The 26519-nt window shown below is 41.4% G+C and overlaps 1 protein-coding gene across 1 annotated transcript in view; it reads left to right on the top strand.

The window, feature by feature from the left end:
* LOC139733128 (methionine synthase-like) overlaps positions 1-26519 on the top strand; it is a gene marked incomplete at its 3' end in the record, with an annotated part of 224478 nt that overhangs the window by 60072 nt on the left and 137887 nt on the right. Inside the window, 3 exon segments of the mRNA XM_071643969.1 lie at positions 7862-8057; positions 9404-9613; positions 22663-22775. Of these exon segments, the coding sequence (XP_071500070.1) occupies positions 7862-8057; positions 9404-9613; positions 22663-22775 (519 nt within the window).

The raw sequence follows: 26519 nt of genomic DNA, 5'->3' as shown, positions 1-26519 counted from the left end.
ACCTCGTATTCTTGGATGGGAGTAAAAAACACAGATTGAGGATTTGGATCAGTTAAAAAATAATGAAATTCTTTATCTGTTACTGGGATATTACTAGCAAGATTGGGGCCTAAATCAACAAAAAAGTCATTAAACGCGTGAGCAACATGTATCGGATTTTGGATCAAGATACCATGCTGGGATATTTCCTTGACTTGTTCTGGTTTATCTTTAACTCTGAGAACTTTATTAATCACCTTCCACGTGCTCTTGGTATCGTTTTTGTAAAGGTCAAACTGCCTTGTGAAATAACTCCTCTTAGCAAGTCTCAAAGTAGTTGTAAGAATATTACGATAACAAGCATATTTACCTTTCGTTTTATCATTTGGATTCCTCTTGTATTTACAAAATAAATTATTCTTATGGTTGATAGACTTAAGGAGGGATTTGGTGATCCAACTGTTTGCAACTTTCCCCTAGATGTGTTTTCTGCTCGCACCGCGGCCGATCCCAGCTGAAGTGTGTAATAATGGCGCGATTCGCGCACTAATTTGAACATGGTCTGGTGTATACTGTACTACAGTGCGTAGTGGTTCGTACTCGTAACTTCTCTACCTCTATCGATCGTAATTCGCATTTTCGGAGGGCCTTCATTTTATTGCTCACAGTGTTGAAATTCGCGATATTTGCAGCTCATTAATTGTATACAAAAAAATAGAATGGAATTTGCTATCATTGTGTCACTGATGCTTCTGAATCAACTCGGACTGTTCAGAAACCGAGTGATGTTGCAATCGCAGCAGTATAGTCGAGTACGAAGACGGATGAGACTGTACCAGACTGGAAGAGGAATTAAAGAAGAAGAAGACACGGGACGGCAACTCGAGTACACTTTAACTAATCAGCTCAGTTTATTTGTATACGGCATGCATACAATTAAACGATACAGTACGATGCAATACTGTACCACAATGCCGTCGCAGGCCTCGAAATAGGATTTTGGAGGGGCAAGGCCATTTAGAAAAGGGCACTTTTTCCAAGAGGCCAGGGCACTTGGGTCAGTCAGAGGGGCACCAAGGCCACATTGGAAAGGGCATGTTGGGTGTTTATGAAAAAAGAAAGAAGAAAAAAAAAACCGAGAAAAACAAACAAACACACACACACACACACACACACACACAAAGTGCAACACACAACAAAAACCTCTTCCCGACAGCTGTAAAACATTCCCGATTTCCGTGTTTCTATCAGGTGAAACGACATTTTCTAAAACAGGAATAAAACAACAGTAGGTATTGATTGAAACTCGACACCCTTTCAGGCCAGCCAGGCCAGGCTGCCATGTAACTTCAAAGCACATTCCGACAGCTGGCTGGCAAAACCACATGGCAAAGGAATTTGCGCGTGCGTGTGAATTAAGATTGCTGGATGGAGGGCCTGGGGCTTCGACTTGAGTTAAATCTTTACTCAGTAATTAAACATTCTTTCCCTGTTCATCTCCAACACCCCAGACAGTTCATGACCTCCAAGAATGCGCCAGTATGCGCGGTTTCTTCTGTTGATTGGTCTCTCTCTCTCTCCACCCCTCCCCATTCCCCAGTCTGGCACCTTGGCATCGTAGGATTTTTCTTTTTGCTTGGTGAAGTTGGTGTTCACTCTTCACTACTCTATCTGAATATGCGCTGCCTAGCTAGTATTCTCTATGGCCGCTGCGCTGCGGAGGCAGTCGGGACGGTAAAAGCCGGTCGGGCGTACATGTACGTACACGTCATCTCGTATCTCGGAAAGATACTTTGAGTTTCAATCAGATATATTGGGACGCGAGTGAACTGAAGGTATGATATTTGAGATCAGGAAAGTTGTTCAAGCTTATGAAAGTGTAGACTTTGAGAAAGGGCATATTATACATAATAAATAATAACTTTCATTCCCCGTAAAAGGGCACCACGGCCCCAAGAAAAGGGGCACATTTTTTTTAGCCGTAACTTTGATCAAAAAACAAAGGGCATTGTGGCCAATGAGAGGGGCACCGACGGCCATGGCCGTCGGTGGCCGTCGGTTAATTCGAGGCCTGCCGTCGCATCGCGGCTGTGAAAGTCACACGAACGACATACTACTGTAGTCGTGTGTGTGTTTACATGGGTATACACGAATTACGTGTGGATTAATTTGGGAGAGCGCGATAGCTAGCAAAAAAACGTGTGCATGGCCAGAAACAAAACATGACCTTTGACATAAATTTGCATATTTTCCCCGGTGTTTCACCGAGACGACCTTTCACGCTGGGCGTTCCTCGGTGAACCACCGGTGGTTTCCCGCTGAATTATCGGTGTTTACCCAGGACGCTTCTAGGGTAAAAATTGCCCAAAATTTAATCGGTGTTTCACCTAGGCTTCCCCTAGGTTTCAACCGAGTTTCCTTTCACACTGCGGGGTTACCCGGGTGCCCCCAGGGGCACCCGGGGAAGATTTCCTTCAGCGGGAAAGGGGTATTAGGATGGTGTTTTGGAGCCCATAACAAGTTGCACTGCAGTGGAATTCCTACTGTTGCAATTAGTGGTGGGTGAAACCTTGTTTTGCCTGGACTATGAGGGGAGAGTAAGGGATCGCCTGCGGTGTCTGTCCGTCCGTCGTCCGTCCGTAACGCTACAGAAACTTGAATAACTCTACTGAGGACTTCAATTGCAATCAAACTTGGAGGGAAGAGTGGTTATACACAGTTACACATTTTACCAAGCATGAAGGTCACCTCAGGGTGAAAGGTCACAGACGTGTCAATGAACTTTAGGGCCCAGTGTTAAATTTCTGATGTATGATGTTTTATGATGTATATGTCTGTTTGTGACCAAACTTGGATGGTAGATGTCTTTGGGGAGTTGAAGGTCACCACAAGGTCAAAGGTCACAGACAGGGATAAACAAATTTTTAGGGCCCAATGTTAAGTTTTTACAGCACGTTTCGATTATGGCTTATAACTTTTGATCCCTATGTCCGTTTGTGACCAAACTTGGATGGTTGATGTCCCTTGGCGGGGTCAATGAACTTCCAGGAGTTAGAAAAACATTGATTTTTTTCTGTGCGAATGGGCAAGACACATTTTGGCACTTGCCTTATTTTCAAATCTCCTCATCAGGTTGACGATTTTGTAGCTTAAAACTGAAAATGAGAATTGATTCTGGACGAAACGATTTCTGATTTATCTTTCACATACAAGGTTACGTTCTACACATTTTGCTCGTCGAGATATATAGCTCAATGGTTAAGGCGCTGCCTCTGGCACCAGAGACATAAGTTTGCACACGTGCAGGTTTGAATCCCTCAGGATGAAGAACCAAAATACCTTTTTTCTTTTACTTTTTTTTTTCAATGGAGGTAATTTCACTTTCGTCCATGTAGAAATCACATCGTCATTTAAACGCATCCATACACACACACACAATTTCCGTTTGTTGTCGAGCCCACCGTAGGTGCGGGGAGACTAAGGGATTGCCTGCAACGTCTGTCCGTCTGTCGTCCGTCCGTCTGTCGTCCGTCCGTCCGTAATCCGTCCGTAATCCGTCCGTCGTCCGTCCGTCCGTAATCCGTCCGTCGTCCGTCCGTAATGCTACAAAAACTTGAATAACTCTCTACTGAGGACTTTAATTTCAATCAAACTTGGAGGGAAGAGTGGTCATATAAAGTTACACATTTTACAAAACATGAAGGTCGCCTCAAGGTCAAACGTCACAGATCAGGGTCAACGAACTTTTAGGGTCCAATGTTAAGTTTTTATGGAGCGTTTCGATTATGGCTCATAACTTTTGATCCCTATGTCCGTTTGTGACCAAACTTAGATGGTAGATGTCCCTTGGGGAGTTGAAGGTCATCACAAGGTCAAAGGTCACAGACAGATGTCAACAAACTTTTAGGGCCCAATGTTAAGTCTTTACGGTGCGTTGCGATTATGGCTCATAACTTTTAATCCATGTGTCCATTTGTGACCAAACTTGGCTGGTAAATATCCCTTTGGGAGTTGAAGGTCACCACAAGGTCAAAGGTCAGAGGTGGGGTCTACAAACTTTTGGGATTTAGAAAAACATTAATTTCTTCTACGCGAGTGGGCGAGACACATTTTGGCACTCGGCTTGTTTTGTGTTGGAGACTGCATTGCTTCGACTGCTGCAACATTTTGCAGGCTTATAGACTTTGCCCAACTGATCATATCATATTATGATGACAAGATAAAACATAGTCATCTTGGTTATACAAATAAGGGTCAAAGTTCATATTAGAAAACACCAATGTTAAAGTCGAGGTGACCTTTAAAAGACTTCATCGCCATGTTTCAATTTCTTCATTTCTAAGACCTCTTGGTAAATATCCAGTTAGATAGCCTACAAAATTTACTTATTCGCACACGTAGACATACTCACTGAATTTCCACTAGGTTTGCATTACAGGAACAATTTGATCTGAATTATGTAGATACAAAGCATTCGACTTCACGAACGTATGTCAGTATAACTTCAAGTCGCTATAACATCCTTTTCTTTGTTGATCACGGGTGACCAACATCTGATGACCCCCCAGTGTATCACCTACAAACTCGTCTTCAAGTGATGAGTTTCATATCTCATTAGATGTTGATTTTACTATAAATAGTAATAATACAGGGTACTTAGAATGGGCCAATTCCACATAACGAACGTGCTCAAGGCCCAGTCGAAAAAGTGAGTTATGAAGTACAAAAATCATTACACAAACATGCACATGAAAATGAATGACACAATAATGATGATGAAAAAAAAAAATTCATAATACACAATTGTACTGGAAAACAGTTACGAACAAATGAGTCTTGAGGGCAACTTTAAAGGAGTCAACATTCGAAATGTAACGGATAGCTTTAGGCAACTGATTCCACAGGTAAAGTCCAGCATGTGGAAATGACCGATTCCCCCATGATTTCTTCGTTTTTGGAACTACCAGCAATCTACAATCGGATGACCTTAACATCTGAGAGGATTATAAAATGTCAGCAAATTAACATTGTACTCTGGGGCAGATCCTTGTATGCAATGAAAAACAAACAGTAATAATTTAAATACAATGTTCAAATTTGCCGATCTGGGACTGAATTAGGTGCAATAGAGAAGGGTGAGGTGCCTCACCCAATTCTCCATAGGGACAGTAGTTAAGAGTCCCCCTACAGCGATGTACATGTATATGACATGCTTCCGTCTGTCTATGGAGAAGAGCTGTAGAAGTAAAAAAAATACATATATTATTTTAAAAACTCCTCTGGACAGACGGATTTTTAGCTCACCTGAGCCAAAGGCTCAAGTGAGCTATTGCGATCGCCCTTCGTCCGGCGTCCGTCGTGCGTCGTGCGTCGTGCGTCGTGCGTCGTCCGTCGTCCGTCGTCCGTCGTGCGTCGTGCGTAAACTTTTTACATTTTCATCTTCTTCTTGAAAACCCCAAGACCGATTTTCATCAAACTTGGCAGGTAGCATCCCTAGGGGGTTAGGAACTCAATTTGTTAAAATGGGCACCATGCCCCACCCAGGGGGCCCCCAGGGGGGCCCAAACCCCCCAAAATTAAGGAATCTGTAAAAATCTTCTTCTCTAGAACCAGAAGTAATAGAGCTAAGTTAATACTATGAGTTAGTACATTGATGACTGTAGTTTCAAGTTTGTTCATGGCAGAATCAGGGGTGCCCCCCTTGGGACCCAGGGGAGGGGGGTGAGGAAGGATTCTAATGGGGCCTAAATTGTACATTTTCATCGTCTTCTTGAGAACCCCATGACCCATTTTCACCAAACTTGGCAGGTAGCATCCCTAGGGGGTTAGGAAATCAATTTGTGAAAATGGGCACCATGCCCCACCCAGGGGGCCCCCAGGGGGCCCAAACCCCCCAAAATTAAGGAATATCCGCAAAAATCTTCTTCTCTAGAACCAGAAGTGATAGAGCTAAGTTAATACTATGAGTTAGTACATTGATGACTGTAGTTTCAAGTTTGTTCATGGCAGAATCAGGGGTGCCCCCCTTGGGACCCAGGGGAGGGAGGGGGTGAGGAGGGGTCCTAATGGGGCCTAAATTGTACATTTTTATCTTCTTGAGAACCCCATGACCTATTTTCACCAAACTTGGCAGGTAGCATCCCTAGGGGGTTAGGATCTCAATTTGTTAAAATGGGCACCATGCCCCACCCAGGGGGCCCCCAGGGGGCCCAAACCCCCCAAAATTAAGGAATATCCGCAAAAATCTTCTTCCCTAGAACCAGAAGTGATAGAGCTAAGTTAATACTATGAGTTAGTACATTGATGACTGTAGTTTCAAGTTTGTTCATGGCAGAATCAGGGGTGCCCCCCTTGGGACCCACTGGAGGGAGGGGGTGAGGAGGGGTCCTAATGGGGCCTAAATTGTACATTTTTATCTTCTTGAGAACCCCATGACCTATTTTCACCAAACTTGGCAGGTAGCATCCCTAGGGGGTTAGGATCTCAATTTGTTAAAATGGGCACCATGCCCCACCCAGGGGGCCCCCAGGGGTCCCAAATCCCCCAAATGAAGGAATCTTTATAAATCTTCTCTAGAATCAGAAGTTATATATAGAGCTGAGATAATACTATGAGTGAGTACATTAATGACTGTAGGTTCAAGTTTGTTCATAGGAGATCCAGGGGTGCCCCTCTTGGGTAGGCGGGGGGGGGGGGGGGGGGGGTGGTGGTTGGAAGGGTCCAAATGGGGGCCTGAATTGTACATTTTCATCTTCTTCCTGAAAACCTCATGATGGATTTTTGTCAAACTTGGCAGGTAGCATCCCTAGGTGTTCAGGATCTCAATTTATCAAAATGGGCACCATGCCCCACCCAGAGGGCCCCAGGGGGCCCCAATCCCCCCAAATTAAGGAATCTTAAAAAAATTGGGCCCTTATTGTACATTTTCATCTTCTACTTGAGAATGCCTGGTCAAATTTTGGTAGAGCTGTGAATAATTTAGATTAGTGACTGCGTGAAAGGTGAACTTGCGATACTCAGGTGAGCGTAGACCCGCGGGTCTCTTGTTCTGTCTAGGTCAGCTCAAGCTAACCATAGACCTCCAGTGAGATACATGTGTGATGCATGCTGGGCGAGCTAACCAAGCAAATGGACAGCTTAAAAGCTACTAGTATCGTGATACACACACACACACACATATAGCTCACACCAATCACATATACACAACCAAGATGTCATGCAACATGCAGGTTTTTTAACAGATTCTTCACTGTATCAAAGATCCTTCACTCCATAGGTTGATCAACTCTCCTGATTTTACGCGGCCGCTGGTGAAACGGAAGTGGCTGCCGCCCGCTAGCGTTTAGGGGGTATAGATCGAACAAGCGTTAGCCTATTGCAAAGGCAACTCACAATAATTTGTGGACATGCACAGTAGCAGCAAGTGTAGTGACCTGCGATCGGAGGAGCAAGCTGCATGCAAGTTTCGGTGTAGCTATTGATGCAGTTTGATGCATGCACTGCACCAATTCTTAGGTTTACTTATGATTCTTTACATAAAATTCCTTCTTTCTTGTCTTAGCCCGTCTTGGTCTCACACAAACATATCGCGAAAGTACAGCTCACCTGGAAATGCAATGCTAGTTGGTGCACTCCCTAAAAATCCCACAATTCCAAGTGGCAGCGTTTCACTTTTTGACTGAGAGTTGACCATCTTATGTAGTGTGTAGGATCTTTGACTGTACCCATGTATAACTGCACTCCCCTTTTCGAGATTTTCCAGATTAGGAAAATTTGGTTATATAACGGAAAATATGGCACTCCTGTGAAACCACTCATTTTTTTTTCCACAGCTGTCATAATGTATCTTAGTTGTAAGTGTTATTTTTATGATTGACTGAAGGTATCGGGGACCATTGTTGATAAGAGTGGTCGCACTCTGTCAGGACAGATTGGGGAAGCCTTCGTCATCAGTGTGTCTCACTCCAACCCGATGTGTCTTGGCTTGAATTGCGCCCTTGGTGCCAATGAGATGAGGCCATTCATCGAGGCCATTGGGATGGCCACACCAGCGTATGTCATCTGCTATCCCAATGCAGGTTCGCTCTTTCAGAACTTCTCATCCCCACCCCCCCCCCCCCCCCCCCTTTGTGAGCAAAACACCATTTTAGGGGCAAAAACCATATGGATAACCACATTGTAATATTTTCAGGTTCTGTGTGCATCCATCTATCCCCCCATCCATCACTTTTGTTGATGATGTATCTTAAAAATGGTTTGAGGTACCTGGTGTTCCAACAAAACTTGGCATTTATGAGTGGAGGAAGCTGTGCCTATCAACCTTTTGGGGCACACACCCAAAACTATTTCAGCATCAAACTATACTGTTTGATGCTGAAATTATACTATTTTCTCCATGCCCTGGAAATACTTGAATGTATACACTTAACCAGTGTAATAAATCTTTATGATATTCTATAATTTTGTATGTGCATTGCCACACAGTAATTGTGTAGGAATGTTTTGGCCAATCAACAAAATTTCATCTGTTTTTGTTCATTTGGAAGTTTCTCAAAGTATTCATATGAAAAGTGGTATATACAAGATAATGATTATTTGCCAGTCATGTGGTAGTGTTACATCACATGGGCAATATGTACTGTAGGCCTATTGGGAGAATGCGATATGGCAGGGGCATACCACATTCACCATAGTGACATTTCTAGTTTTCATCATGTTTAAAAATGGAGATGTACATGTATGCATTACAACCTCCTTTTTGGACAAGGATGACTGGAAATCAGTGGATATTGCTGCTAGTTTTATCAGGAATTTAAGTAATGAAAGAAAATGCACTTCCATGTTTATTTTGCACACACACAGGAATTTTAGCAATTCTCAAAATTGTCTGGAACATACTCATAATCGGACAGGAAGTCATTTGGAACATTTTAAAACCTTGATATGCACATATTTTCCTGACTGGTAGTAACTGTAAAAGTGGATATTTTTGTGTGGGTAATTTTTCATGCTCGGCTGGGTTTAGATGAATTTAATTTTTCTCAAAATCAGGACATTAATGACTGGAATATATGTCATCCAAAATATTTGATTGCTTATATTTTCGTGATAGCTTCTGGTTGCACAAAATGTGCAAAAATTTCCTCTTCTATAGTATTGCACAATAAGATCACATTTGACTTATACTTTATGCCTCGGCAGAATGATATAGAAATGACATTTATTTACGAAGATATCTATCATTTGACATTTTCATAAAATCACAAAGTGGCAGCTAGATGATATCATGCATAAATGATTGGAATAAAACATTTTATGAAGCTAGCTGTTGATTTGTGACATGATGTGGAATATTTCATTTTATATAATCGAGGCAATAGTGAGATTTGATTATTTTGTGATTTCTGTCACTCACTTGTGTTAGGTCTGCCGAACACTTTTGGTGGCTATGATGAGACTCCAGAGATGACCGCAGACCAGTTGGGCTCCTTTGCTAGGGATGGCCTGGTGAACATTGTTGGTGGTTGCTGTGGCACCACACCAGCACACATCAAAGCAATAGCTGACACTGTCAAACAGTACAAACCAAGGGTTCCTCCCCACAATGTGCATGGCGGTTGCATGACACTGTCAGGTAAGTGTTTTGTGTGAAGTGAACATTTTATACTCTCATTATGGTACACATTTGTTGATCTTATTTTTCCTCTACTAGCCTTCTAAATCTAATGGGGGGGGGGGGGGTGGGTTGACTGCTTTTCACTTTTTAGATGATACACTGTCAGTGTATCATCTAGTCTTATTGAAAGGAATCTTCCTTCTCTTATGCTCTCACTTTTTTCTGACATGTTTTGTGGATGCAATATCTCAACAATGACTTGACTAATAGGAAATGTTCTATCTTATCTATGATATCATCGAGGTGCCATTTTGTGATTATGACATAATGTCACATTATCAATTTTACTCATATTCTCTGTCTCAGTAATCATGACAAAGAATGCTGCCTGTGCGCATGCGCTTACTCATATCACTGGCGCCATTTTCTTGGTGTATGACCAAAGTTTAGCACTAATTTTCGCAGAAGTAATCCTTCAACATCGGACGTTGTTTTTTTCTTTGCTATACCCCTTTTCCCGACTTTGTTGTATCAGACAACAAACGAGATGGTTTTCATGGATAATACAGTTCCCAGTGGGGAAAAATCTCTGTTAAATCCGACTGTCTATACTGCTGATATGATTGCCACAGGGAATGGGTGAGCCCTTCAGGGATGCCTGCAGCTGTGGAGACAGCCGTGCTGACTTGTCCGTGCAGGGCTAAGCCAAAGCCGGTGGTCGCGGGGAACACTGAAGAAAACCAGATGGCAGCGAAGAGTGGGAAGGCAAAGCCAACCCCCAAACCCAAAATCGCATCATCAGGCAAGTCTGAGACAAGCTCGACCATGCTGCAAAAAACAGTTTCTGAGATGAAATCCCCAAAATCAGGAACGTCTGGACCATCTGGTCAAGTCATGTCTCATGTCTCATCTTGACAGGCTGGAGCAAATGTTCACCAAATGGATGGAGTAAGCCTTTCCCCCCACCCCCTCCCCCGGGTCAGCAAATTACAATGCCTTTAGTGCGGAGTGTTGCCATGCAAGAACAGGAGTCAGAGCCTTTTGCCCACTCTCGATCTGATTCACAAGATCCCTCTGAAGGAGCCGAGGATTCTGAAGACTTGTGTGCATCCACAGAGAGGGAACCAAAATACAGGATCCCATTCATGGCAGAAAAATTTGCCACTCCTCTGGGGATGGATGATCCAGTAGATGATGACATTGCAGGAACTATCAATTTCATGGTGGGACAGAAGCTAGATGAGAAAGCCATGAGTGACACAGCAGACAAATATCCATGCCCAAGAAGTTGTGATGCGAGTCTGGAAGTACCAAAGGTGATTTGGAAAAATATCTTTACGCCAGTACGCTCCCGCAATTTGAGAGTGTATTCCATTCAGAAATCCCTTGTAAAGGGAATTAGTGCCCTCACTCAGACACTTGACTCAAATATATCAGAAATCCACCAGGATACTCTGGCATTCCTTTCAGATGCAAATTTTGCACCTAACTGTTTCCACAAGGAGTGCGTCAAGCCAGACATGAATTCACAATACCACTACTTTTGCAAGCCAACCAACAAAGTCACATCCTTCTAGTTTGGTGCTCAACGCAAGGCCATGGAAAGGATGATGAGATTGAACACACCCAGTCACTGTATCATCCCTACAAGAGACCAGCTGAGCAGTTGCGACATTCCCAGGCCACAAAGCCCTGTAGCTGGGTCCCTTGGGGACGTGGTGCTTCCAGTTGGAACCTCATGACGGGGTTGTCAAGCTTCCCTTTTTTAGGTCGAGGGAGGGGAAGGCAGAGAGACACCCGGCACACATATACCCTGACACAGCGAAGAGGAACAACCTACGGAGCTTCCAATTCTGTCGTTGGGGATTGGGGAGAAAGTAGACTCACTACCCAAAGACCAAGAGGTGAATGTCATTCACCCATATTTTCATTGTGTTGTTGGAGGTTGACTGAAGCAATTTTGTCATGAGTGGTGTAAAATCACATCAGACCCTTTTGTCTAACAGGCGGTCAGGGGTTACAAAATAGAATTTGAGCCAGATACATTCCATCTTCCCCCGGGGATGAATGCCCCTTTTCTCATACAAACATAAGTCTGTAGAAAGAGCTTCCCTTTTTTAGGCCAAGGGGGAGGGGAAGGTAGAGAGACACCTGGCACACATATACCCTGACACAGCGAAGAGGAACAACCCACAGAGCTTCCAATTCCGTCGTCGGGGATTGGGTAGAAAGTAGACTCACTACCCAAAGACCAAGAGGTGAATGTCATTCACCCATATTTTCATTGTGTTGTTGGAGGTTGACTGAAGCAATTTTGTCATGAGTGGTGTAAAATCACATCAGACCCTTTTGTCTAACAGGCGGTCAGGGGTTACAAAATAGAATTTTAGCCAGCTACATTCCATCTTCCCCCGGGGATGAATGCCCCTTTTCTCATACAAACATAATGCTGTAGAAAGAGCCAAGTTTGATGAAGAAATTCAGAGTCTGCAAAGCAAAGATGCTATTGAAACATGTTCCCTTGTAGAAGGGGAATTGTTATCAGAAATATTGACTAGACCAAAAAAGAGTGGTGGAACTTCCCTTATCATTGACTTATCTGATCTGAACAAGTTCATAAAATACCAGCATTTCCAAAAAGGGTATTTCGTGACTTCAGTCGACCTCCAAGATGTTTACTGCACTGTACTTCTCTACCCTATATCTAGAAAATTCCTTCGCCTTGTCTGGAAAGATCAGTTGTGGCAATTTAAAGCTCTTCCAAATGGCCTTACATATGCCCCAAGATTATTCAAAAAAATAATTCAGCCTGTACTGGTTACACTGACATGCACAGGGCATCTTGTACTTGCATAGAGTGGACTCCCGTTATAACGAAGTCCTCGAGACCGGCAGTTTTCTTTCGTTATATAGAAATTTCAGTATAACCGAACAGATAAACAATAAAAATACATAGTGCAGATAATGTTTCACTTTCAGCCTAAATTTTTACTTTGTTGTAACCAGAATTTTGTCATAACCATGTTCGTTATATAAGGGGAGTGCACTGTATCTGGATGATACCATTATCATTGGGAAGACTAAGGCTATCACTCAGAGAGCAGTACAAGCTACTGTATAACTTCTGTCTAAGTCGAACTTCATCATTCACAAGGACAGGTCAGTTGTAGAGCCCACACAACATATTGAATTCTTAGGTTTTTACCTAGACATATTAAACATGGATACTATACTCTTCCAGCAAGCAAGAGCTATGATATCAAAGAGGCATGCACTGACTTGCTCAATGACAAAAACCTACCATTTGAAAGGTCACTCAAGTTATCAGCAAAATTGTAGCCACTTTCCAAACAGCTCAATATGACCCTTTATATTATTGATCACTAGAAACGGAAAAAATAGCTGTCTTAAAGGCCAGAGGTCTCTTTGACAAACCAATCTACCTTTCAGACAAAGTGAAGACAAAGAGTTAGGATGGTGGATAGAGAATATAGAACATGTATGGAGCCAATATGCAGAGAAAAATTGTCTGTGGAACTCAGAACAGATGCTAGTGGTCAAGGTTGTGGTGCTACCGACTTGCAGATTAGAACAGTCTAGACAAGACAACAGGAGGAACATATCTGAATGATATGGGAGGAGTACAATCTGCTTCATGTAATCAGTTAGCACTAGAAATCTGGAATATTTGTTGTGAACGCAACATATGGTTCACAGCAGCACACCTAGCAGGATCTCAAAATGTTGAAGCAGATTTTATGTCGCGTAAGTTCAAGGACAACACAGAGTAGATGTTTGACAAAACCCTGTTTCAGGAAATAACCAAACAGCTAAGGCACCCTAAAATTAACCTTTTTGCACCAAGATTAAATATGCAGCTTCCAATTTATGTGTCATGGAAGCCTGACCCAAATGCTTGGGAAATTGATGCTTTCACCCTGGACTGGGGCCCTTTGGAATTCTATGCATTTCCACCTTTCTGCCTATCTCAAAATGTTCACTGAAGATGAGGGCTGATCATGCACAAGGTATCATGGTAGTACAGTATTGGCCTATCCAGGCTTGTTCCCATTGCTAAATGATTTGCTACTCACTGAGCCCTTGTATATTGTTAAAGGTGCATCTTTCCTTACACAACCAGTTTCAGGATCTCCTCACCCTCATACTAACCTCTTCTTCCTTGTTTGCAGGTGTAAAGTCAACACCTCTACTCACAAGGCCTCACCAGAAACACTGTAAAAATCATAGGAGCCTCATGGAAGGACTCAACCAAGTGTCAATATAATGTGTATCTTCAGAAATGGAAAATTTTTTTGCCTGGAATGCAATTTGTTATGGACCCATACAAAGGTGGGAGACATCTTTGAGTTTTTTAACATACTGTTAACATACTGTTCTACAAGCACAAAGCTAGCTACAATGCAGTGAACTCTGCACGAAGTGCTTTATCATCAGTTGTGACACTGTAGGATTATAAACACTCAATAGGATCACACCCATTGATTAAAAGATATTTGAAAGGAGTTTTTCACCTGAGACCTCCCATTCCAAGGATATCAGTCCATATGGATTGTGAGCCAAGTTTTGTACCTCCTGAGGAAAAGCAGTCCCCAGCATACATATTGTCACTGAGACAATTAACACACAAAGTATGTATGCTTTTAGAACTCGTATCCGCACAGTGAGTCCAAACAATCCATTGTGTGTCTTTGGACAATATGCACATTAATGTGGATCATATGGAAATTGCCATTGATACCTTGTTTACGCAGAGCAGACCTGGGAACGTGGGAATTACCCTCACATTGAAAGCATACCCTAATGAGAAAGGGCTGTGTATTGTACACTACTTAAAATATGTACAAAGGACCCAGGAGTTGAGAGGAGCTGAAAGGTGCCTGTTTCTGACATACAGAAAACTTCACCACAAGGCAACAAGACGAACAATACATCACTGGATTGAAGTGACTCTAGGTCAGGCAGGCATTGACACGAATAGGTTTTCTGCCCATTCCACATGAGCAGCATCCATGTCCGCTGCTAGAAGGCACAATTTTCCTCTTGCTACTATCCTTCAGCTGAATGGCAAAGGACAAGGACATTTCAAAACTTTTACCTAAAACCACTGGACGTGCACGCTTTATTCCCACAAGCCATTCTCAACCAGTAGGGCAAACACGTCATGCTGGCAACCAAGACAAGATCAAGATGGTGAGAGTGATACCATGTCTCATGTTTTGTGCAAATCATATTCTAGTATAAAATGGCTTGTAACCGATGTAAGGCTTTCAAATCTTCGTTATGATTACCGAGACTGGGAATTCGAGTAAAATGGACTAATCAAACAAAAACTTACCTGTTTGAAGTTTGATTATTATTTTGGAGGCAAGAATAATCATGCCCACCTCTCCCTTCCTGAGTACTTAGTTCTAGTTTTTGCTGTTATCCTTATTTTACAAAGTTTAATACAGCGGTCACAACGGCTCTGAAATATGAGTTGGTGCATGCGCAGAGGCGGCATTCTTTGTCATGATTGCTCTTGTCTCCTAATATTACTATTAATACAATTAAACCTTCAAAATAAAGAATCAATTAATATTTTATTATGATTATAATTTTCAGAGTAACGAACCTTCCGAGTATCAAAACTGTAACCATTGAGGGGCCTCATGTTATTCCAAAATTTCAATGGCAGCGAACTAAACATGGGCATGCCAAATTGCACATTTGAATGTGGAAAACATTTGTCACTTTCACTAAATCAAGAACAGCTCCGGAAGCAGAAAATCAAAACTGCATCATAAAAAAGAAAAAAAAATGTTATACAGGTAAGCACATGAAATGTCAAAATGTGAAGACAGAAGTAACGCAGGGAAGTGCCATTAAAAAGGAAAGGTCAAGGAGCACCCTCTATAAGAATAGGTAATAATAATTTTTGTCGAGCCCATCGGAGGTGAGGGAAGACTAAGGGATTACCTGCGGCGTCTGTCCGTCATCAGTCCGTCCGTCATCCGTCCATCGTCCGTCCGTAATGCTGTAAAAACTTGAATACCTCTCTACTGAGAGCTTCAATTTCAATCAAACTTGGAGGGAAGAGTGGTAATACAAAGTTACACATTTTACTAAACACGAAGGTCATCTCAAGGTCAAAGGTCACAGGCAGGGGTCAATGAACTTTAGGGCCCAATGTTTTTACGGCGCATTTTGATTATGGCTCATAACTTTTGATATTTATGTCCGTTTGTGACCAAACTTAGCTGGTAGACATCCCTTGGGGAGTGTAAGGTCACCACAAGGTCAAAGGTCACAGATAGGGGTCAACGAACTTTAGGGCCCCATGTTAAGTTTTTACGGAGTGTTTTGATTATGGCTCCATAACTTTTGATCCCTATGTCCATTTGTGACCAAACCTGGATGGTAGATGTCCCTTGGGGAGTTTAAGGTCACCACAAGGTCAAAGGTCACAGACAGGGGTCGATGAACTATAGGGCCAAATGTTAAGTTTTTGCGGCGCGTTTCGATTATGACTCATAACTTTTCATCCCTATGTCTGTTTGTGACCAAACTTGGCTGGTAAATGTCCCTTGGAGAGTTGAAGGTCACCACAAGGTCAAAGGTCATAGGCAGGGTCAACGAAGTTCTGGGAGTTAGAAAAACATTAATTTCTTCTGCGCGAATGGGTGAGACACATTTTGGCACTTGCCTCGTTTTTGAGAAAATGTTCTGTTGTTCACTTTAACCCATTTGAGGACGAGTCCCGAGTATACTCGGCAGGTGACTATGGGAAATCCTTGTTGTAGCAATATCAGTTTATCCTCAACGGGTTAAAATATGGGCTGTTGACTTCAAGACTCTGCGTGCAGTATCCATGATTAATTTTACACTGGAAAAGCATATCTCCTTGAAGCAACAGTATGCTGAAAAGAAAAAAAAAAACACACAAAAAAGAACTTCCTTAATTCAGAACACACTCAATACATCATGATTAAAACTTATTAATTGTTACTGCATCACAACGGAACTATTTTTCAATATGCACCACAGATGATAGTGATTTGGGACAAGGAAGGAATAGTACGGAGTACTGGTACAAGTACGGATTTGAAAGAAGAACATACGTCGTAAACATATCGAGGATGGAGAACAATTATCATTTAATATGAACTAGAAAAGAGAGAGAGCTCAAAACTCCACCAATCTAACTCATTTCCACCATCTATTATATCATTACCTGAATCTACACTAATGTTTTCCTCAAGTTCATAACTTTTTGAGTGAACTAACAAAAAAAAACAACCAATACAGGAGAAAAAACAACAACGAGCAAACAAACATGAACCCTTCGGTGAAGGATATGATTTGATAAACAATGGTGGTGATATTATGTGATACTGGTGTAAAAATATGATGAAGATGATGATGAAACAGCAGTTATAAGCGCCATTTATCTGTAGAAACATTCAAAGGCGCCTGGGTCCCACAATGTGTCACACATCATTCACAATGTTGCTGGAAAAGATAAGTCTTCATTTCAGACTTGAAGGTATTGAGACTGTTGCAATTCAAAAGCGAGACTGATACGAGAGTTCTGCAGACATGGCACAACAGAAGAAAAGGCTCTATCCCCATACATTTTTAGGCAGGTATTGGGAACATACAGTTAGTCTATTACAATGTAGTCCTGGAACACGTGGAGAATTATGTTGAACTTGAAAGACCAATATGACAGAATTCAATTTCGACATAAGAGACTGAGGAAAATGGAATGTTCACAAATGATAATTACGAAACCATGGAAAGTGAAAAGGCTGGAACAGAAAGCATGGCTCTATAGTCATAAATAATCCACTGAAACAACCAAACAAAAATCTGCATTTGCTCACTCCAGAGCACTTTACTGAAGATGAAAGTAATTTTCCCTGTATAGCAATGAAAGATTCCATAGCCATCCAACATGCTTTGGATGCATTTATTTTCGCATCATTGCCAATGGCCAGCTTACTTAAAGGACAAGTCCACCTTCATATGCAGGGATGCCAGTTTTCCAGTTTTTCATATTTTGGTGTCCAATTTCCGGCTTTGTGATATTATTTCCGTCTGTGTGGGAAAGCCGGAAAACACGAGAAAGAAAACAAAGAAAGAAAGAAAAACAAAAAAAGATGATCATCTAAACTTACCGGACATTCATTTTCACAATTTCCGTAGTATGTTTCGCATATACTTGGGCATGAGAATATCACAAAACGACTGTCATGCAAAACTAGCGCGATGTTGCTGCTGCTAGCTGGGACATGCAACACGTGCGATGATAGCGATCGAACAGTGTGTGGTGTTTCTATGCGATGGTACTATGTGCGGTGCATGAATCATACTGCTCTCGCTATAGCTACAGTGCTGAGACTGTGTGGTGAGTCGATTGAGTCAGCTAAACGAAGCAAAACTACGGATTTTATGGCACTAGGACTTCTTTATTTTTGCTACAAATTCCTTTTTTTTCTAGAATACGACCACGTTATTGTCTGGAAAGTGTTATACCAGCACGTGCGATCGCGATCGAACAACGTGTGGTGTTTCTAGGCAAGTATGGTGAGTCGATCGAGTCAGCTGAACGAAGCAAAACTACGGATTTTATGGCACTAGGACTTCTTTATTTTTGCTACAAATTCCTTTTTTTTCTAGAATATGACCACGTTATTGTCTGGAAAGCGTTATACCAGCACGTGCGATCGCGATCGAAACAACGTGTGGTGTTTCTAGGCAAGTATGGTGAGTCGATCGAGTCAGCTGAACGAAGCAAAACTGCGGAGTTTACGGCACTAGGACTTCTTTATTTTTGCTACAAATTCATTTCTCTGGAGAATACGACCACATTATTGTCTGGAAAGCGTTATGGAACATCCAAACGACGGAGTTACAGTACCGTTAGTACTGCATCGGAACTTCTTTACAAATTTTCAGATTCATTTCTTTATCATGTTAGGAGATGTTTATTGGATAGGTACCACAGCACCACTTGCGCAGCGTCTGGAAAGTGTGACGGAACATTACTAATCATCTGATTGTGATTGCTTACATGAATGTTTCGCCTTGTCAGAGGCCCAAGCTGAGGGAGCTGGCATGGTTTGACTATTATTTGTTTTAATACTTACTGCTGGATTACCGCCTACCGCCGTACTGGGTAAGGAATTGATTGATATTGTTGTTGTTGGGTTTTGTTTTGTTTTTTGCCTACCGGTACTCATTGACTGCAATCCACATGGACTAAAAATGGCATTGGAAGTAGGAAGAGGCGCTGATGTTAAATTGATTAATGCTGGCGTGAAGAATAAGTTTAATTGGCGGTGGCTAGAATCAAAAGACACTGATGGATGTTATCAAATATTATCAAAATGTTATCATTTCATCAAAATGTTATCAATGTGAGAATTGTTATCTGGTGATGTTATCTACTCTATTATGTCTTCTTTGCATCTTTTGACAGCATTAGACTTGAAATGTACATCTTAATTCTCTTTTCATTATCTGGATCACACATTAATTTATCTCAGATTTATCTGGAAAGTGGCTCAATTACACAAAATATTTCCCATAAACTAGGAATAAATTTTAGGGGAAAAGGTCTCTCAAATACGCTCAGATTGCAGGAGAGAGCATCTAGAACTCCAAAGCTTCCAGGGCCCTTAAGCGGGCCCTGGACCCCGGCCGATGGGACTTTGCGCACATTTTTAGCTCACCAAATTTTTTTCAGGCCCTGGAGCCATTTGCCACTGGCATCCCTGCTTCATATGCATAAGGATTGAGAGAATGCAGCAATATTAGTAGAACACATCAGTGAAAGTTTGAGGAAAATCGGACAATCCGTTCAAAAGTTACAAATATTTTTAGTATCTGCGCAGTCACTGCTGGAAGAGAAGACTACTACAGTGTATGATGTCACATGCGTACAACTACAGTTGTATATAAGGAAAATAAAAAGAGAATTTCACAAAACTTTACTTTTTGAATAAAATGAACAGTTCTTTGACTTGCTACTGACGTATATTAAGGGTCATATTGTTCCCCCTGCCTTCTGAAAGAGAGAAGTTGAGTGTTCTTTTGTTATGCTAGAAAAATGGAAATATGTTGAATTTTCTTGAATCTTTCTTTATATCGTTGCACTCATGTGAAATCACAAGCTATAGTAGTCTTTTCATCCATCCGTGACTGAGCAGAAACTTCAAAAATTCATAACTTTTTAACGGATTGTCCGATTTGCTCAAACTCTCACTGATGTGTTCTCCTAATATTACTGCATTCACTCAACCCACATGTCTATGAAGGTGAACTTGTTCTTTAATGTAGTAGAATTGATATGAATCCTTTGAAATACAGAACAAAATGAAAAAATCCTGGATCCTGGCGGTGGATCCCAGCAGTGATCCTGACTACTACCAAAATTTAATCATTTGTTTCTCGTGTCATTACCAACCAATTGTTCCTGAAAATTTCATCCTTATCTGCTCTCAACTTTTGACTTATTTGCGAATAGAGAGACAGGCAGATAAATAAATCAAAACAGCCAATCCCCCCCAAAAATGCAACCTTCTTGGTGGAGTAATGGACATGCATTTAATATTGCCCCTCTGTTTTTTGCGTAACCTGACAACAAGTGCGACAACAAGCACGTGTGTGTCAAACTTCCTCAGCCTCACTCTCCCTCGGCGGCCTCTCTCTTTTCGCCCTCTCTCCCTGCACGTACCCAAGACTCAAGCGACAGGCCAAGGCAGGTGGCTATCTATCCTGTGCGAATTCGCACAAAACGCTGTATATGTAGATCCTGAATCAGATCATTTGAGCGAGTGTGTGGTGTGCATGTAGAGCCGCAATGTTGCGTTCTGTGTGATAACTTTTTGTGCATGTAAGCTTTGAAATTCAAGCTTCTTTTCTGGCTAGATAATCAAACGAGAAAAAGGCACAGGCCTCGTGGGCAGTCCGAACATGGTCTGAACTTTAAGTTCCCCCAAGCAAGTTTCACATGTGATATCACCCTTGTCCAGCAAGTTTTGCACTTGTCGGTAATTGTCTCTTCAGAGCTCACACTTGTCAGGGCCGACAAGGGTGATAAACAATGGGGAGAACCCTACTTTAACAATGATTGATATATGTTTGGTATTTACCTAAAAACCACATGTTCTCACCACCTTTCAAGTAGAGGGAAAGTGCATCATATTGGTGTGTTTGTTATCTGTTTCTCTTTATTGTCCTGTACATATGTTATTGTGTATGTATTTGCCCTGCATTTGCTGTTTCCATTGTTATGTCCTGGGCTTTCTTCTATGTTTTTTGTATTCTTATCCTTTGTTCAGTTTGAATATATTTTTCCATAACATGATAAAAATGTCTATAGGCTAGCAAAATTTGCAAAGAAATCATCGTGAACTGTATGGAAAATATACATCACATATTGGACGTGTCTTCTTATTTATTACTTCCACCAAGGGAGGAGGTTATGTTTTTGTTACCGTTGGTTTGTGTGTTCGGTTTGTGTGTTCGTGTGTTTGTGTGTTTGTCCTTGTGCAAAATAACACAAAAAAGTAGTACACGGATTTGTTTCAAACTTGCAGGAAAGGTTTAGAATATACAAGTAACAAACGATTAAATTTTGGTAGTGATCTGAGAATTTTGGGGGAATTTATGAAGGATTTTTGATATTTTGGCAGGTAGGGTCAATGAACTTGGGAGTTCAGGCTGCGCGTATTTGAGGTGTGCATAGATAGTAGAGATAACAAGATATGAAGGCGCGCGATAAAAATGGACACAAAATGGCTACCCTACATGACGATACAAAAGAGAGCTAAGTGCAAATTCAGTACACCTAGAAACATTCATTTCCAAAGGTTGTGGTATTTTTATTATCTGAAAAAGATTTAGAAATTATAGTCGTAGCTTTTTTTCGATTAAGGGGATTATTTTGAAGAACGAGATTTTAAAGTAATGAGGAATATTTCATGGAGGTAAAAATTTGGCAACAACATGATCTAACAACAATCAACGACACTTGATAAACAGCAACAACTTCAAAGACAGCACGTCTCAGGTGATGTGCGTAATACGTTTGAGGACCGCGCAGTGTCCATTAACTTCAAGGACAGCGCGTCTCAGGTGACGTGCGTAATACGCTTGAAGACCGCGCGCTGTCCATTTGTTTTGTACAGGATTAGCACACACTCTCCTGTCTTTAGTTAAGCATCTTCAGTTTCTACCAAAGATAGTAGAGTTAAGCGTCATTGGTTTCTGCAAGGGCGAGGTACGCCATGCAGCTGAGGGTTTATGACGTAACAAAGGCTCCTATATTGGGAAATCGACGACTTTCAGCACACAATGCTGCGTATGGGTAGAAATCACTGATATCTCTATGGAAGAACAAGATCAGTCGTGGAAATGAGCTGCATGCTTGGCGGAGGTCTGCGCTCTCAGAGGGCTTCTCTAGTTTCTAATGTTTTTACATTTATTTGCCGATGTATTTATATATTGATAACATTCATAACATTTGATTTATTTACATATATGTATTTCTTCCTTCTTCCTTCATTCCATTTCTATTAAAGGTACAGTTTACCATTTGGAGCAGTGATTAAAAAATGTTCGGGATATCACATTTGATGCATATGTGGTCAGTTGTATCACAAAACATCCTACCATGTAAAAATTTTGCCATTAAGCCTAAAATATAAGGGGATATTACTATTTTTCTCAATAAACCATAACTGTAGACGGTTTAGTCGAGAAACATTTTTATTATAACTATTGTTCACATTTTGTATATTTAACAATATGTCACATTGATTATACTGATTCAATTTTTACATTGCTTGTTTCTATCGCTGACTCAGATTCTAGAACTAAAGGGGGTTTTTGTTTCATCAGCAAATGGTAAATAATGCCTTTAATGTAAATGGCAGGTCAAAGAGGCATCTTAGATTATCTGAACCTATGGCTTATAGCTTGTATTTACATTTAGTGAATGCTGAGTTAATGATGCATTGTGCGCCATTGTGCCCTCTTTCTTTTTTAAACTAAACCTTCAGGATTGGAGCCTATGATTGTAGGGAAGCATACACTATTTGTCAACATTGGTGAACGCTGCAACGTGGCGGGCTCTAGGAGGTTTGCAAAGCTGATCAAGAATGATAACTATGATGTGAGTAATTCATTTGATGTAGCCATTCCTTGGGATTGGGTCTGTCAGTTTCATGCTGTTCAGTGGAATAAACCCTTATTCTGACAAATTACATCAACTGATTTGGCTATTGTTAGCTCACCTGAGCCAAAGGCTCAAAGTGAGCTATTGCGATCGCTCTTCGTCCGGCGTGCGTCGTCCGTCGTGCGTCGTGCGTCGTTCGTCGTGCGTAAACTTTTACATTTTCATCTTCTTCTTGAGAACCCGATTTTCACCAAACTTGGCAGGTAGCATCCCTAGGGGGATAGGATCTCAATTTGTTCAAGTGGGCACCATACCCATCCTGGGGGGCCCCCAGAGGGACCCAAACCCCCCCCCCCCCCCAAATTAAGGAATCTTAAAACATCTTCTTCTCTAGAACCAGAAGTGATAGAGCTAAGTTAATACTATGAATTAGTACATTGATGACTGTAGTTTCAAGTTTGTTCATTGCCGAATCAGGGGTGCCTCCCTTGGGACCCAGGGGAGGGGTCCTAATGGGGCCCAAATTGTACATTTTCATCTTTTTCTTGAAAATGCCATTATGAATTTTCACCAAAGTTGGCAGGTAGCATCCCTAGGGGGGGAAAGAATCTCATTCCCATCAAATGGGCCCCATGCCCCACCTGGGGGGCCCCCAGGGGGCCTAAATTTGGACCGAAATGGTAAATTTTCATCTTTTTCTTGAAAACGCTATCACTAATTTTCACCAAACTTGGCAGGTAGCATCCCTAGGGGGATAAAATCTCAATTACATCAAATGGGCACCATGCTCCACCTGGGGGGCCTCAGGGGTCCCACCCCACCCCCTCTCCTGTAAGGAATCTTTACAGATTTTCTCTAGAACTGGAAGTGATTGAGCTAAGTTAATACAATGAGTCAGTATATTGATGACTGTTGTTTCAAGTTTGTTCATGGGAGAATTAGGGGTGCCCTCCCCCCCCCCCCCCACCCCCTTGGGACCCAAGGAAGCGGGATGGGATGGGGGGGGGGGGGTCCAATATGCGTGCCTAAATTTTCATCTTCTTCCTGAAAACAACATAATGGATTTTTACCAAACTTGTCAAGTAGCATTCCCATAGGGATAAAATCTCAAAGTGTTTGAATGGGCACCATGCTTCCTTGGGGGCCCCAGGGGGTCCAAACCTCCTAAATTAATGAATATTAAATAATATTTTTCTCTAGTTCTAATCAAAAGTGATAGGGCTTTAAGTCTTTTTTTCCCCCAAGCTGCGTAATCCAACGTTCTATAAAGTACAGTGTACTTGGCAGGTATTTTTACCAGTGTGATGGAATATGTAAATGGACACCATGCCCCCATTCTCAAAGCTACCCCCACCATAAGTTTCCAATGTTCTCAGGTTAGAGTCTGCAAGAATGCATGGATGGTGAACTTGCGATACTCGGGTGAGCGCGTGGCCCCCGGGTCTCTTTGTTTGTACTTAGACTGTATTAGATATTAAAAAAGAAAAAAAAAATGTATGATGAGTAAATGGGAGGCCTGTGTAATAGATTTTCTGTCTAAATATTTTATTCTTGATGTCTCTTGAATTTTCATATTCAAACTTATGATGTGACTAATGTTTTTATAACATGATGTGACTACAGTTAAACTCGCCTAAGTCGACATCGCATATGTTGAATAATCGCGCAAGTCGATGATTTTAAACAGTCCCGATTTTTCCCCATTGACTTACGTGTATTAATTCACTCACAAGTCGAATTTTTTAAGTCGAATACTCGCCTAAGTCGATGAAATTCCAAGAACATTTTCACGGAAAAACCATTAAATTCACTGTGCCTAAGTCGAATAAGATTTTAGTGTGCAATAAATCACTGTCAAAATCACGAGACGTCAGTTTTTGTTTACATAAGAACTAGCCCGACCAGACAGGTGACAAAAAAAAATGATCTAAAGTATCAAAATTCAAAGCGTTCGCATGCGATTGTTGAACTCTCTTCGTGTTTGGAGGTCCGCTGGTACAGCCCTGTCGCGCTAGCGCTACGTACGTACAGCGACTGGGCTGTGTAAACTGTAGTTGTGCGTACAGTGCAGCGACTGGGCTGTGTATATAGTCTGTATATGTTTAATGCAGTCTGCGCTGTGCAGTGGATGGATGAGCTGTTCAGTTTTTACGGTATGGCTCATAACTTATGATCGCTATGTCCGTTTGTGACCAAACTTGGCTGGTAAATGTCTCTTGGGGAGTTGAAGGTCACCACAAGGTCAAAGGTTAAGGTGGGGTCAACAAACTTCCGGGAGTTAGAAAAACATTAATTTCTTCTACGCAAATGGGCGAGACACATTCTGGCACTTGCCTTGTTTTCCCTTTGAAGCCCTTGTAAAATCAGTTGTTTGCAGAGTTTGGCACTTCAGCATGAAAATCAGGAAGTTTTTACACTCGTGTTGTATTTTTCCACGGGTTTTGTAGTGTGATACCAGTTAGATTATTTATTCAATGCTGAACACTGGCACTGGTCCAACAGTCCCAGACCAGTAAAAATCTCTGTTAGACCAGCAAATTTCATGGATTGCTAAATTTTCTGGTCTGACATGAAAGGTAAAATAACAGAAGTAACAGTGTTGGGGCTTGTTGGAAAAAAAAAAAGTACAAGACCAATAAATTTAAGGTTTTGGACCAGAAGGAAAATGGATTATTGTGCAGCCCTGTTTTATTCAACTCATTTTGAGAAGGATATAATGTCATGTAAACCCTTAAAACTGTAAAGTACACATTTTGTACAGTAGGATATGATGACAACTCCCACATAGAGAGATATTAGCTATATGTTGATGTCAGAAATTATGATGGTTGTACTTTGCTGTTTAGCTCACCCGAGTCTATAGGCCCAAAATCGGGGCCAATTTTCACATTGTCATCTTCTTGAAAAAGCATGGTCTGATTTTCACAAAAAACTTGGCAGGGATCAGTGATCTTTCCAAGGGTTAATAGAATGTGTCTGTGTAAATAGACACCATTCTCCACATAGGGGCCCCAAGTGGCACAATAACCAGAAAAAAAAAGGGGGGGAGGCAGATTTGAAATTAGAATTTAAGAAAAACTTTACCAATCTTCTTCTTTAGAATCAGAACAGATAAGCCAAGTTAGTGCTGTGAGTAGGTAGATTGGTGGACTGTAGACTGTAGTTTTCAAGTTTGTTAGTGGTAGATCCAGAAGTGGACAGAATTCAAATTAGGGCTCAATATTCACATTCTTATCTACTTCTTATTGGTTACTGTATAGTTCTAAACTTTGTTAGTGGTAGATCCAGGAGTAGACGCGTTTAAGTTGGGCTAAAATTTTTCACATGGTTCATCTACTTCTTAAAAGTGCATGGTCAGATTTCCACCAAACTTTACAGGTGTTGTCACTAGAGTATAGAAAATATATTTGTACAAATGGGCACAATTCCCAGTCTTTTCAAGTCTTCAAATCTTCTTCTTTAGAACTTGAAGTGTTAAAGGTAAGTTAGTGCTAATAGTAAATTGGTGACTGCAGTTTCAAGTCACAGTTTCTGGAGATGGGCTCTGTGTGTGTGTTGGGGATGGGAGGTGACCAAACTTGGGCCTAATTTTTCATATTTTCTTCTTTCACTTGAAATTACATGGTGAAATTTTGTCATCAAACTAATAGTAAGCAAATAATTAACAGTGTTGAAGGTGATGGGACAAAACTATCACTTCCGAGGCGATCTGGATGTAGCTATCTTTCCAAAGCGCAGCTG

Source organism: Diadema antillarum, unplaced genomic scaffold, assembly GCF_040938485.1.
Source record: "Diadema antillarum isolate AM-2024a unplaced genomic scaffold, OU_Dant_1.0 seq00000461_RagTag, whole genome shotgun sequence".
NCBI lineage: Eukaryota > Metazoa > Echinodermata > Echinoidea > Diadematoida > Diadematidae > Diadema > Diadema antillarum.
The sequence above is the reverse complement of the archived record's forward strand: the minus strand, read 5'-3'. Positions and strand labels throughout refer to the sequence as shown.